General features: G+C 39.8%; 2 protein-coding genes across 2 annotated transcripts; one reads left to right on the forward strand and one right to left on the reverse strand.

The window, feature by feature from the left end:
• Positions 1 to 7360: 7360 nt before the first annotated feature.
• Positions 7361 to 8053, reverse strand: ColSpa_04678 (uncharacterized protein; the record flags this gene model as incomplete). Its single annotated transcript, XM_049270890.1, has 3 exons — positions 7361 to 7429; positions 7515 to 7814; positions 7934 to 8053. The coding sequence occupies 3 exons, from the start codon at positions 8051 to 8053 to the stop codon at positions 7361 to 7363; spliced, it is 489 nt and encodes a 162-aa protein (XP_049126847.1).
• A 5136-nt stretch (positions 8054 to 13189) lies between these two features.
• On the forward strand, positions 13190 to 14385 carry ColSpa_04679 (isoflavone reductase-like protein; the record flags this gene model as incomplete). Its single annotated transcript, XM_049270891.1, has 4 exons — positions 13190 to 13273; positions 13346 to 13630; positions 13722 to 14021; positions 14092 to 14385. The coding sequence occupies 4 exons, from the start codon at positions 13190 to 13192 to the stop codon at positions 14383 to 14385; spliced, it is 963 nt and encodes a 320-aa protein (XP_049126848.1).
• Between the last annotated feature and the right edge of the window lie 288 nt (positions 14386 to 14673).

Here is a 14673-nt window from a genome sequence, read left to right on the forward strand (position 1 = left end):
TCTAATAATATAAAGTTTATACCTAGGTTATATATAATATAGTTTAGTAGATTAATATATATACTAATCTAGTACTTATAAAGTATATTCTATATATTTTATATAGATAAGGACTTTAAGAAGATAGCTCTTTAGAAGCTTATCTTTATATTAATAACGTATAAGGCGTTCTTATCTCTTAGTTATATAACATTTATAATTATCTTATAGTTAAAGTAGCTTTTATCTTTAAGTATAAACTTAAACCTCTTTAGTACTAAGTTATATAATTAATAATAATAATAAAACTTCTAGACTTTTTTTAAAATATTAATATTAATATTATAATACTTAGCCTTTTTTAAGAAGTAATAAAGATAGTTTATATAAGGATATTTAAATTGTCTATAAAGCCTTTAGAGTTGTTCTTTTATAAAGAATATACTAGCCTCTATATAACTAAGGTTAAAGAATAAATAACCTTATTTTTATATAACTAGGATAGGTTTTTTATTTTATTATATAATTATATTATTAATATTATTAAAATATATACTTAACTTATTTATATTATATAATAAAAATAAGAATAAAGTAAAAGTATTAAAAATATAATATATAACCTTTCTAAGCTAATTCTCTATTTCTATAGTATTAACTAATATAATTAAGTTACTTGCCTTAAATTATACGTTTATTAATCCTGGTCCCTAGGATATTACTATATAAGGGTTCTCTTATAGGTATATAAGGACTTAAAGTTTCTTTATAATAAAGAACTTTATTGCTTTTATATTTTATAGTTCCTTTTAATATAATAAAATATAAGGATTATATAATAAGAATTAATAAGCTTTTAATGTCTTTAGTAATAAAAAGATATCCTTTTTTGTTATATAATAAAAGAATAAAGAAGATATTAGGAAAGCTAATGTCTTTTTATCTCTTATAAATTCTTTCTCTTTATTATATAATTTATTTACTAGGTTTTTTCTTTTAAAGTTAAGAAAATATAAAGTAAAATCTTTTTATAGTTCTTATTTAAGTATATTATATACCTAAAGGTATTAGTCTTTTATATAATTATATTCTTTATTTAAATAATTTATAGACTAATAACTCTCCTTTTTATATATAAAATATCTTTTTTTAAATATTATATAATTAAACCTAGGTTATAATAAAGGTTAACTTTTCTAAGGTTATTAAAAAGATCCTTTGTTATTTAATAGTTTATTATATAATAGTTATAAGTAACTCTTATTATTAGAGTACCTTCTATTTACAAAGTTAATATTATATAATATAGATTTTCTATTTAAAATAACTTATAGTAATGCTCTTAGACTAAAAAAGAATTATTTATATATATAATATACTTTAAGATTACTTAAAGTAGTTTTTAGCTCTAGTATACCTCTATATACTTAGGTGACTTATATATAAAGTATAATCTTTTTTTAAAAACCTAGGCTAAGTGCTTACTGTATAAGGGGTATTTTATCTAAGAGTATTTCTAATATGTTTATTAGATTCTTGTTTAGATTGTCTTATTTAACTTATATAAAAGATAAACTTATTTAATTTGTTTAATAAAAAGTATAGTTAATGTTAGTGTTAAAGTATATTTCTAATATATTATATATCTTATCTTATTTTCTTATTAGTTTAATATAATAGAGATAAAACTCTTTTATATAATTAGCTAAGATATTAGGAAATACTATATAGTATTAGTCTTTAGTAATCTTAAGGTATTAATAAAAACTAATAAAGACTTTTGCTTTATTATATAAGATATTATATAATTTACTTATATAATTCTTGTTTTTTCTTTATCTTTTTTAAAAGATTAAAATTATAGTTAGTTTATATAATTTATTTTAGATTATTTATTTTAGTAGTAGGTTATAAATACTATTTTTTTAATATAAAAGTGTTATATAACCTTAGATTTATAAAAAACTCTTAACCTCTTATATAAATTTTGTTTTAAGAGGTATATTTCTTAAAGCTAATTATAACTACTCTTATATAATTAATATTTAAGTTATTTATATATTATATAAAAGCTTAATTAGCTCTATTATTAGTTTAGCTATATTTTAAAGTAAAGTTAATTTAAAGTTTTAAATAAGTATTTAAGTTATTATAATTATATAACTTAGTATAAATACTATATAAGTAAAAAGCTATTCTTTTTACTTATTAAACTTTTTTTTAATTTCTTTAATAAATTTAATTAGCTATTAATTTATATTTTTTATTAGTAGTAATTAAAATCCCTTTAGCTTAATAAGTTATATAAACTTTACCTTAAACGTATAATAGACCTTTTTTTATTAAAAAGTAAACTATTTATTAAAATCTTTATATAGTAATATTATTAAGTTTTTTTTTAATTACTTAAAATAAAGTATTTCTATATTAATATATATAATATATATAGTTATCTTTTTTTTAGATAATACTTATATAATATTAACTAGATTTCTTTAGCGTTTAGGATTTATAGTCTTTTTTTATATATATAATAGGATTTTATTTTTTATACTTATTTCTTTATATATTAGTAGGTATTTATTAATATTATTATATTAGCTTTAATAATTATTTTTTAGATCTTTTTAAAAAACTATATTATATTTAGTAGTTATTTTATATTATATAACGTTAAAATTAGTTTATTTAATACTATAATATACACTTTATACTTTATATATAGTATAATAAAGATTTTTATTTAATTTAGCTTAGTAAATAATAATAAGAATTTATTTTATATAATAATAAAGTAAAAGTTATTTTTATTTTATTTACTTAGTTTAGCTTAATAAGTAATAATAAGTAAAATTAAAGCTTTTTAGTATAAGAGACTTTTTAGTATAACCCCTTAGATATCTTTAAGGATTTCTTGCCTTATATAAAGTATAAGACTACTTAGTAGCCTAGCTATAAAGCCTGTCTTATTTTTTTATTTTTACTAATTTGTAATTATATAAAGTAATTATATAGATTACTAAGTAACTACTAATTAATATTAAATAGATTCTTTTTTCTTAAAAGAACCTATTTATATAATTATACTTAAGTTAAAGTTAAAGTAAACTAAAGATATATTTTCTATAATTATCTTCTTAACTATAAGACTTAGCTTTTTGTATACAAGGTATATGATCTTGTATGTCCCTGAGTTAGTTCAGCATAAATATACTTTTGATCCCCTCAATAGTTAACCAAGAGCCGAATATCCAGTCTGTGCCCTCTGCCATGATGTGTGTCCCTGAGTCGTGCGTGTCGTATAACCAGCTGGTGCTGTTATTCCAACATAAAAGTTATATATCTTCTCTAAAAAATTTCTTGTATAGCAAAATTGAGATACAAATCGTTATAGTTGCTGTTTAAGATAAGGAAGGAATGCCAGAAAGTGCGTGGCCCACGCCATTTAGCACCGAGTTCAGTGCTCTACAAGTAACTTATCCCGCAACGAACGGAAGCCATAGATAGTCTGATTTTTAACAGTCAAATCTATATAATAGTATTTTGGAAGTGTGTATTGTATCAGGAATGCACCCATTCATTAAGAGAACACCCGTGAAGGCACTCCCCATGAATTTCTATTGTTTAGGAGAAGATGGCACCTTCGATGTTGACAGCATTAAGCAGCAAGTTCGACAGTCTGATATTCAAGTGGGTTTTATTTTGTCTGAGCCGGCCGGACCGATGGAGTAAGTGCACACGCTGAACGCTGGATTCATCGAATAGCTCCTTGGTCTTTTAACTGATTTGGAGGATCTCCTGGTCAATATCTGGTTACCTTGGGAACACGATCCAAGAATTGTTCTCGTCAAATCACTATCATACGATCTCTGGTCTATATTCTACTGAATATGCATCAATGCCTTGAAAGATCATTTTGAATTAGAAATCCACGCAGCCGACTTAACTTCTCTAGATATTTAACCCCAGTATTCCACAAAGGTCTGCAACTTCAGTACGGTCATGATGATTTCCCATTCCGTGACACCATGTCATAACCTTCATCCTCTCGCGCTCTTCGAACCCAAACTCTCCTCCCACTCGCATCGGATCTCCGGCCTTCATTGTCTTCCCCGAGGGCAAGTTACTCCTCCGACGTCTCGATGTTGTCCTCATCGAAGTACTCAAACCGTCATACACTCCCTTGACGAAGTGGGAGAGCCACCTCTGCGGAGGTTAAGCGGTTCTGCTTTCTACAGCACCCGTTCTCACCATTTCCAGTGCATCGAAGAGCTTTCCTGTGGGGTCCGTACATATCGGGTATCGGCAATCTGTTACCTTGATGTGCTCGTCTATGAGCTCAGCATCTCCGCATCCCACGAGAACAAAGGTTATAGAAATGCGATATGAAGATATAGTTTTTGGCGTAATAGTGCATGATAGAGCGTGGATATAGGATTGACATGCCTGCGGTGGCTAATATTACCTTGGCAATAACCATGCTATTGATTGATTGGCTTACTCCGCAGAATAAGTGTTTTATGAAGACAATAACGACTCTTGAAGGTGAGTCGACTCCACTGTAGAGGCTCCTGAAAGGATACGGCTTGTCATATCTACTTAGGACCTGGAGCTCCGCGGCTTTGGCGAGAGCCCGGGAAGAGGGCGGCTCGTCGGTTACTATAGCATGTCCTCCGGCTATGTCGGCTTCTACCCTAAAGCTATCCTTATTGTTGTTCATTATGTTCTTTTGAATCCTCGAACAGTCGGGAAAGCCTTCTGACGTGCTGGAAAGAGCTGTGTCAGATTTGTCAGGTTTGTACTGATATTCAAGTTTTACGGGGGAAAGTGCATTCATAGCCCTGTCACGGTACTAAAAGTCAAGATCCTCCAGCTAGCCGAAAATGTCACACGTACGTATGCTTCAAGCTAGATTTTCTACGAATCGCATATGCTAACGATTACATTACTACTGCCGCATTTGTTGTGCGATGACTCTTCTCGTAGACAGAGCAACGACCATTATGAATCGTCAATTCCAGGGAATACACAATGATCTTTTACGAGGTCAACATGAAAGATACGCAATCCAGCAATATGCCTGAACGGCATGAGCAGTTACAGCCCGACGTTGTGTATATGCAACACCAAGTATCGGGAGACTTTCCGCTAAGCTAGTCTGCCACTGAAGATTCGTTGTTTCGGTCAAGTGGTAAAAGCGGCATATATGCTGGGTGTTATATATAATTCTAACAGAGGTGCTACTGTATTGGGTTATATGCACTGTGACAGTTTTCTATACAGGGTGAACTGTACTAGACCGCTTATGGGGGGCTAAAACAACAACTCACACGAAATGCATAATTCTAATAAAGTGCTCCTTTCAAAACCCCAATGTATTTCCCTCTAGTAAGTGATTGTATACGACCGCTGAGCACCGTTATAATCTGCTGTAAATACATAAAGTGACACTTGGTCTGTATTCTATTAACACGTGGACAGAGCCCCCCAACATATTTTCGGCGCAACTTACTCGGGGATCACCTGAGCGAAGCGGGTGCTCAGATGCGGAAAGTCTTTTGCGCATCAAGTAGGGCTGAAGATAAAGCTAGTGCGCCTGAGTTTAGATGTGTCTAATGTTGACACCTGGGTAAATTACAACGAGGGGCACCGCCTTCTTCACCCTGCGCCGGCAGTTTGATAAACATGTTGATACAACAACACTAATAATGGGTTTTCTGAGCCTATTTTTACCGTCTAATTGCTCTTCAGTAGCTTCCGAGAAGATCAAACTGTGAAGACAATTCATGTGCCGAATAATGGCATCACGAGGACATATCGAACTGTTTGGAATGTTAATGGTAATCGAGATCTTGACTGTGATTATGTTCTCTCTAGTTGCTTAATTGATGAGTGCTGTTATCTGGCTTAGCAAGGAAGTCTTCTGGAAAAAATGTGATTGAGAATCACAAGTACCGGTTGATTTGATTGAGAGAGACTACTGGTCTGTTAACTTGTTAGGACTGCTTTGCTATAGGATCCTTATCTTAGGTGCCTAGAGATCTTCCTTTTCGGGACTTTGAGCCATTTAGATCACCCCAGCCTCGCCCTGGCCTTATCCTGGCCTCACTTAGGTTATCGTGAAATCTGAACAATAGAGGCGAGCGTCACCGGGCTTACCACTTTGGTTACATGTAGACAGTGACAAGTGGAGAAAGCTCCAAACGAAGGTTCCACGGAATGGCACCTTATTCTACGGATCCTGCGTTCAAAGCCCCTCGAGACTCACACAGTGACGCTACTTTAAGGGTGAGACCGAAGGTGAGCGAGGGTGAGCTAGTGTGAAAATTGCCCCCTCGTACATACGCGACTGTCGTAATCAAGATTATCAGTTTTTAGAGTTACTTAACCTAGCAATATTTTGTCCTGCGCTCTACCAGCCCGTAACTCGTTAGTTACAACTGTTTTCAAACAGAGTTCCTAGTCAATCAAATATTGCACTTCGCAGCGATACACAGCCACTAACATCGCTAGTAATTAGAGCGTCATCGAAGATACTTAGGTGCTACCGAGCTAAGGAAACAAAATTCTTATAAAAATAACGCCGCATACACCATATCATACCTATTGTTTTCACCTGTAGTGCCTAGCCCAATAATACACACATACACCAAGCAGCTACGAAAAACCTTAGGCAAGAGGTTTTACACTACACCGGGGTACACTCCACTCAACAAGATGCGACAGCGAGCGTCAGAAAGGTAACCCGCGCATTTTGCCGATATAGGCGCTAGCGAATCAGTATGCACTTAACCCCAGTCGGATTCAGTCCCTCTCATGACAGCTCAGTTTTGCCTGGCTCAGTCTGGTTATTTGTCGCTGTCTAGTATTATCTGTCACCTTCTGTGTCTAGAAATATTGTCTGTCGATGAACCTTAAAGCTATTTTAGCCGTCTCATATCTTTAAGAGACCGCGTTGGCTCTTTGAACTGTTGCTGGGAAAAAAGAAATGCAAATGCAAAAACACAATAAAGGGAACAAATTACACAATGTTAATCGTATAGCGGTATTAATTAGTCTCTAAATCAAGCATTCGCTACAGAAGGCCAGCAGCCAACAAAGACTAATGAAGACCCTTACTTATACCTCTGGTGAACCCACTTTTTCTTACGTGGTGGTTACAATAAACTTGACTCTTGTTCATTGTTAAGGTTAAGCAAGCTTAATTTGCTATAGCTAGTTATATAGTTGCTAACTATACAGTGTTTAGATATCTGCGTTATCACAAGCACGCACTCTAGAACGCCGCTGCTGTACTTCCAGCCCGTCCTTGTTTGATCTAAACTTCCTGTTCCGAGACATGCCCTTATCAGGGACCTTGCGTATGGGTTCGAGCCTCGATCTAGCGGCGCAGGATCTGGAACTCGGCGGGCACGGCGTCGGCACTAGCGCCAGTGTTGGCAATGTTCTCCTTCAAGCGGGGGAAGCAAGTCAGCATCCAGTCCAGGTGCCATACATGTCATTATCTCTTTTCTAGGGCTGCAGCCAAAACTCACCAACTCCTGGACCTTCTCATCCGTCAGGCCGATTATGCTGTACTTAGTGCCATCCGCAAGGCCAAGCGTGTCGGGCTTAACGCTGGCTTCGCATTTTCCGCTACCTGGCTGCTCGGCGGGGCACGACTCGTCGTCGGCGCGCTTGCGGCCGACAAACCAGTAGCTGCCCCCTGTGCGGTCGCCGCGCGACGAGTACGACATGCATATGTCTGTGTTGCCGTTCGAGTCTTGCTGGTTCGCGAGAAATGAGCAGCCACCGCCCGTGTTAGCCTCGCCGCGGATGCGCCAGCTGCTTGGGATCTGTTGACACCTGTTAGTTCTGAGAGGTCTTTAAGCAAAAGGAAAGAGGGTTCACGCACAGCGTTCACAGAAATGCTCAACCTGCCGCTGCTTGCTGAGTTGCTAAACACGCAGCATACGTTGGGATTGATGTTCGCGCAGCCTACCCAGCCCCCGTCGCAGCCACTGCTAGTGTAAGCCCTGACATCGATGGCCGACGCAGTAGCTGCAAGGGTCAGAAGGAGCGCGGAGAAGTACATATTAGATACGTGCAGTGGTGGTGTTTGGTACAATGCTGCTAAGTTGGAAACGAGAGGGAGGAGCTGGTGGTGATTGAGGAAGCAAACAGAACCGTCCTGGAGGAGGAAGCAACTGGCTTTATACTATTTCCTGACCAGGTTGCTTATCCTACGACCTCTCTTATCCTGAAAAAGTGAGAGAGTCGTTGATACCTTAGCGGCATTGTTATGCTGGGGTCGCTTGTGTGCTGTCCTACAACCTCCCAGATAGGGCGTCAGATGCTGGCTAGCCATGGTTAGTGGTATTGCAAGCATTTGTCGGCGATAGTTAAGAGCCCCACTAATACTGCCGGAACCAAAGTTTCTTTACAGCTCGCGGGGCCTTTTCTCTTATACATTGATTTTTCTTTACAACTCGCGGAAACTTTTCTCTTATGTAACAATTACACGCGCCAGATTCCGATATTCTTTTCCTGGGCCATACTTGTGCCTTGGTCCAATTCCCTTAAGATTGATCTTTCTTAGATCACAATCATCAATCCCAACTACTATTAATTTGTGCGTGCATTCTGGCAAGCGCTTAACGAACAAGGCAAGCTCGTGGGGTCCTCTTCTCTAAGACATGCTTCTCATCTGATCGCTTCTTGGCATCAATCCTTCGGTCAGCAAGCTCAGAATACCTGCCGTTTTGGTCACCCATAGCGCTTACGCCGAGGGAATTTCCGTAGGATCTCTTTTGTGTCTGCCTAGACGCATACGATGTGACATTGCGGATGATGGATTGTTAGCCTAAAATCGAACCCCGCAGTTTCTGCCCCCAAGACCTGCATAGACAGTCAGTCCAAAATCACATTCATTCAGCTTATTACAGAGACTAGTTTAATCTAATTAAGTGGTTCCAATCCACATAAATCCTACGAAGAGGGGAACCTAGGCACACAGTAAATCAAACCCTGCAACTCAAAGCAGCTTACTACCTACCTCGTACACGAGGTGTTTCAATCTACAAGTAGTCTCCTACACCCTGTAATACATAACTGATGGACATAAGTGTGCTCAAACCTTAGTCGTTGACGCATCTTGCGCGGGGAGGGAGGCCCAGTGTGGGCCGCAGTGTCATGGCCGTCTGTATTGAAGCGCAGAAGCCTTCAAGAAGTCTGCGAAAGGTAATGCGAGATGTCGAAAGATATCTACAAACAAATTCCAAAGTGAGGACCATAAATCTGTGGACGTCGTTGATTGTCTGCGAACCCTCGATTGCTCGAAGCTTCTTTGGCTGGATTTCGCTGTGTTGATCATTTCTGGGTTGACGGATTGTTAACTCGTCGTCTTAGGACTGTATCTGGGATCTTATAGCCTGACAGTTATCTTCTGATGATAACCGCAGTCAAGCACAGCCAATAGATGCCTCATACCTTAGTCTCCGTTGTGTGCAGATGAGATGACTCGGAGATGACTGAAAACCCAACTCGGGAACATTTTGTCTACAAATCCAGTCTACTTCTCCTTTTAATATCTCAGAGACAGGTTAGAATGAGTTGATGATCCATGTAAAGCAGCCCTCCAGGTTCACAGCAGCTATCATTACTATCCACAACCATATGTACACAAAGGGATTGTTACACCCGGGCTAAGCCGTATAAGGCTCCTTTTTTCTGTTCTTACATGATTCCTCCGTTCGCTTCTACTCCGACTGCAGCTAAGTCCATACACAATGTCCATTTCCGCCTGCGTCCTTGATTACATTCTATATCCGCAGAGATACTCCCACTATTAAAGTAACAATCTACTGTGCGTTAAAGTGTCAAACCAACATATTTGTGCAAACAGCCAGTCCTGGGTTTTTTAGCAGTCATACTCTTCTTCTACTAAGGTACTACACAGGTCTCGTCGTATGATTATCTTATCAGCAAGCGGTCTCAGGAAGGTACAGCAGCTGATATGTAACAAAACCGGTCGTGACAACTGGTGAATAGATGATATTTTATGTTAGCATGACTTTGCCGGGATTTTAATCATTTGCGTTATATTTGCAATATCCGCACTTCATCTGATTGAGTTGCTTCATTCCATGCTGTCGTGAAGCTGGGAATAGCTTCGTGTGGCTGATACCAGCTGTGGCCGCTTTAGATGTGGCGTCCATATGCACGGACCATCTCATTTGGGTATTTTTACCCGAAGTCGTCTCATACATAGTTTCTTAATAGGACAACTACTTTACACTCTTTGTGACAGACGCTGCCGGTTCATCACACATGCTCAATCCCATAAGATGCGGCGTTGGCTGTAATCCCACACTCGATATTCATTGATCGGAATAAACATACCTGTTGGTATCACAGGTGGGTGATACGGTTAACCGTACGTATCGATAGGCGTAGTGACGGGATAATAGGGGTGCATTAGTCTCCATTATGCGTAAAGAAGAAGAGCAACTATCGTGGGTTTCCTGGTTGAAAGGCAAGGGATATGCGGCGATTCGGCGGTGGATTACCCGAGGAATAACCGAGGATTCATCCGCGCCGAGTGGCCCGTGGGTTATCGGAGATAACCCACTAATTTCGATAGCTACGGCGATGCCCGGCATCGCAACAATAACTTTCCACTTTGACAGAAACTTTAGGCTAGTCTCTAATGGTTGCAATGAAGAAGTAACGTTGATATATTGTGCCGTGAGTGTGAAGGAATTGGAACTTATCACAAAGACGCCAGGTGACACGGTTTATTGGTATAGTCGCTCCCATATCTCCCACGTACACAAGTATTCTCCCTTCAATAATTCTAATAAGCCACTTGTCACGAGGGATATGTAGCGTTAATTACTGTCCGTAATTAAACGGCGTCGTTTTTGCGACGCCGCTCAAACATCGCCTTCCATTATACTCACTCGCAGATTTCGTGGATTCCTTCATCTCGGACTCCGAGAACGCGGCAAGTCTACCACTGACTCGAAAGAACTTAAGATCAGATGTGGACGTCCATTCATGATGAGCCCTAACCTTCCAGTTGAGCCAAGATTTTTCCTCATGTTCGGATTACGCTTCCGTAATGGTAGAACGCCCCTTAGGCCATGACCTCTCTGGTAAAGATGTCGAGCTGCTAACTTGCTAAGTTGAAATACGATGGTTGTGATTTGGCTGCTCTCATATCCTTTGTACAAGCAATATCCTTACACATCATTGGTGATACGCCCGAGGTCTGCTTCTGGAGAGCCCACTCATCTTATTATGTGAAGAAAGAATCGTAGATCAATGGTGTCTTTAATAAAAACGTGAAACACTGGCAGAGTCTTGACTCCCCTGGTACTTGGATGCTTTGCAACCAGTCCTTTTTCCATAGTCTTGGGTCTTGGCGAGCCCCGCCGGTGCTAACTTCAACATTTTATTATTGTTTTGATTAGGGCTATTCTTAATATGTCCTAGCCTATTGTAGCTTAAGCGCTAATAGAAAATTGCAACTTATGAGCTTGACGATGAAGCAGAGACAGTGGCACAGGAGGACCATGATGAAGCGGCGCTTTTGTAATCTCTGGTTCGCTTGTGAAGTCGAGTCTCCGTTGTATTTTCAATGGCCCGTGTTTGGCATTGGGGTTGAAAATGTTTTGTCCCAGGATATGTTAGTCGTTGTGGTTTTGCAGGCATTGGTATTTTCGGTGCTTATGATCTCGTGATGTAAAGGCCTCTCTCTGAGCTAGACATTTAAGTGTACTTGGAGTTAATTGAGCGTATGTGTCACCTTGTTTGCGACACAACTTCTGTCGTACACTCTTAATCAAAACTCTGTAAAAGACATCACCCTCTTTGAAGACTAGGGATTCTTAGACTGACTTTCTAGAGCCCGTGTATATCTACTACTCGGTTTGGAGAGGTTGTTAAGAATACAGGGCTGTGGAGATAACTTATGCACGAAATGGTGGCATTGTGGGGAGATATGTAACCACATGAGTGCTAGTTGTAGCTAAGATCTTAACTGTGATTGTACTCTTTTTATATTGTGTTAACTGTGAGGTCTGTGAGCTAGCTTTGCAAGGAAGTTATTCGTAAAAACTCGGATTGCGAGATAGTATTTTAGTAGTTACTGGTTAACGTCACTATGGGATTGCATTGGCATGCCACTTTATTAGGATTGCTCTGTTTTATTAAGCTTGTCCTAGATTTCTATGGAGCTTTTTTTTGGCGGTTCCGATCTATGTAGATTACTTTGGTTTTACCTTGGCCTTACCTTGACATCTTTTTGACCTCATCCTAACCTCTCCCTGGCCTCTCCCTGGCCTCACCCTGGCCTCACCCTGGCCTCACCCTGGTTATCGTGGAAGGTGAGCAAAAGCGGCGAGAATCACCTAGCTCAACCTATTGGCTAGAGGGTGACGACCCGAAGAAGCTCCGAACGCAGATTCCACGCAATGGCGCCAAGTTCCCTTTTTGCCGATCGAAATGCCATGCAAAGAGCTTTCTAGCAATTCTCTACTGGGTACAGAAAAACAGAGCGCAAGGCAGACCGGCAAGCATAATGACCATTTTAGTAAGAACACTCGATGGGGGTGGAACAAGAGCTCGGACGGTTAAGGCTTTAAGCCAGAGGGTTAGAGGGGACCAACAAGAACCTAAGCAGTCAGACTATCCTCAGCTTCACCTACGCACTCGTTAATATTTCAACTTCATTCCCTGTGAAATCCCGTCAGCATGTGTTGAACTGGTCACTATATACATCCCTCAAGCTCAGAGTTGAGGGTCTTCAATCTTGCCCAGAAACCGAAGCCGAAACCGAGCGGACTCATAAAGTGCCCCGGCGTTGACGCGAGTGCGTGGATGATTCACTTCCCCTCCCTCACAGCAAAACTCCGCTGCACCAGCGTGGGCCAGTCCGCACGACTGCCCCCGCTTTTTGCGGACTTTAAATGTTCGATCCTAGTACTGTATGGGGAAAGGGGCCAGCAATGATCTCATCCTTGTTTATGGCGGCGAATGGTCTCGTTGAGTTTGGGCTGGGGGCCATACCTCGGAACGGATGGGCTACAAAGCATGAAGCATAAGTAAACTGCACATTCGACCTCATCAATACCAAGTGAACCACTCAGTTGCCAGATTCCGAGTCTAACAGTTCTGTTACACGCTTTTAGGTCTGCGCTTCCATTTTATCACACCACTCAAGTCAGCCATGAAGGTCGCACTTGTCGGCGCAACCGGAGAGACCGGAACATCCATTGTGAACGGCTTGCTCGCCTCAACGGACCTTAAATATGTTAGAACCACAACCTTAGTGCTCTCTGAAGACGTCGAATATTCCGTGTCTGTAATAACAAATACTTGATAGGAAATAACGGCCCTCATCCGACCGAGTTCGCTCCAGAAGCCCGAAGTCGAAAGCCTGAAAGAGAAAGGCGTTGTAGTATTCGCAACTGACCTCAGCGGCCCCGAATATGAGATTACGCAACAGCTAGTAGGTCATGATGTTGTCATCTCGGCCATTGTCGCGGACAGGTTGCTAGATCAAATTCCACTCGCCAATGCCGCCAAGAAAGCAGGTGTGACGCGGTTTGTGCCTTGTTTCTTTGGGACGGTGATGCCGAGCAGAGGAATGTTATGGTTCCGCGACCAAGTAAGACTGCAGCAACACACTCAATACATGACTTAGCATTGATTGACTAACATCTACGGGCCAGAAAGAGGATGTGTTGAACCATGTTCAGACCTTGTATTTACCGTACACAGCCATCGATGTCGGCTGGTGGTATCAAATTAGCCTGCCGCGCCTTCCATCAGGCAAGATTGACGCATTCGCGAGTCCATTTGAAGACTGGATCGCGGGTGACGGGACTGTGCTTTCCGGAATGACAGACCTCAGAGATATAGGCAAGTATGTCGCGCGCATTGTCGCGGATCCTCGCACCCTGAACCACAAAGTCTTCGCATACACAGAGCTCTGGTCTCAGAATGACGTCTACAACTTGTTCGAAAAATTGAGCGGGGAGAAGATTCAGAGAAAATACGTAAGCTTCCGCAGTCTATCGCAAGCTATCAAAGGATTTGAATTCGATTGATGAAATTATTATTGCCTAGTTATCGGCGGATGAAATCGAGAGTCGGCTGGAAGAGGCCAAAGGCGATAAGGCCAACATCCATAAGCTCTCGGTCACACAATATCAGAAGTCGTGGGGTCTCCGAGGGGACAATATACCCGAGTACGCCCGCTACCTAGGTTACCAAATTGGCAAAGACCTATATCCCGACTTGATGGGCAACTCATTCGAGAATTTCTGCAAAGAGGCGTTGGAGGGAAAGGTTAAACCCATTTATGAGAAGAAAAAGCAGGAGGCCATTGCTGCAGCACAGAACAGGACTGCAGAGAATTAGGTGCGTGGACTCCATTTAAGTTGCGCAACCTGGCAGGTCAGTCCGATAAATAAATTGGCAATTGCTATTAAAGTCCAGTCACGATGAGTTCACTTGTGAGCTAATTGACTCGTAAGTATTCTGTTACAGTTTGAGCAACATTTAAACGATCGGCGTGCCTAAAAGTTTGAAGCGATGTTTATGGGCCGGCCGAGTGGCTAAATTGACTCCAGCTCAGTTCGGACTATGTTTTGGTTCCTCGTTAGACTTAACACAGCTCTAGCTGCCAAATTAGCAGGCAAGACTTAC

The sequence above is a fragment of the Colletotrichum spaethianum genome (genome assembly GCF_022836535.1).
Source record: "Colletotrichum spaethianum MAFF 239500 DNA, contig10, whole genome shotgun sequence".
Classification (NCBI taxonomy): domain Eukaryota; kingdom Fungi; phylum Ascomycota; class Sordariomycetes; order Glomerellales; family Glomerellaceae; genus Colletotrichum; species Colletotrichum spaethianum.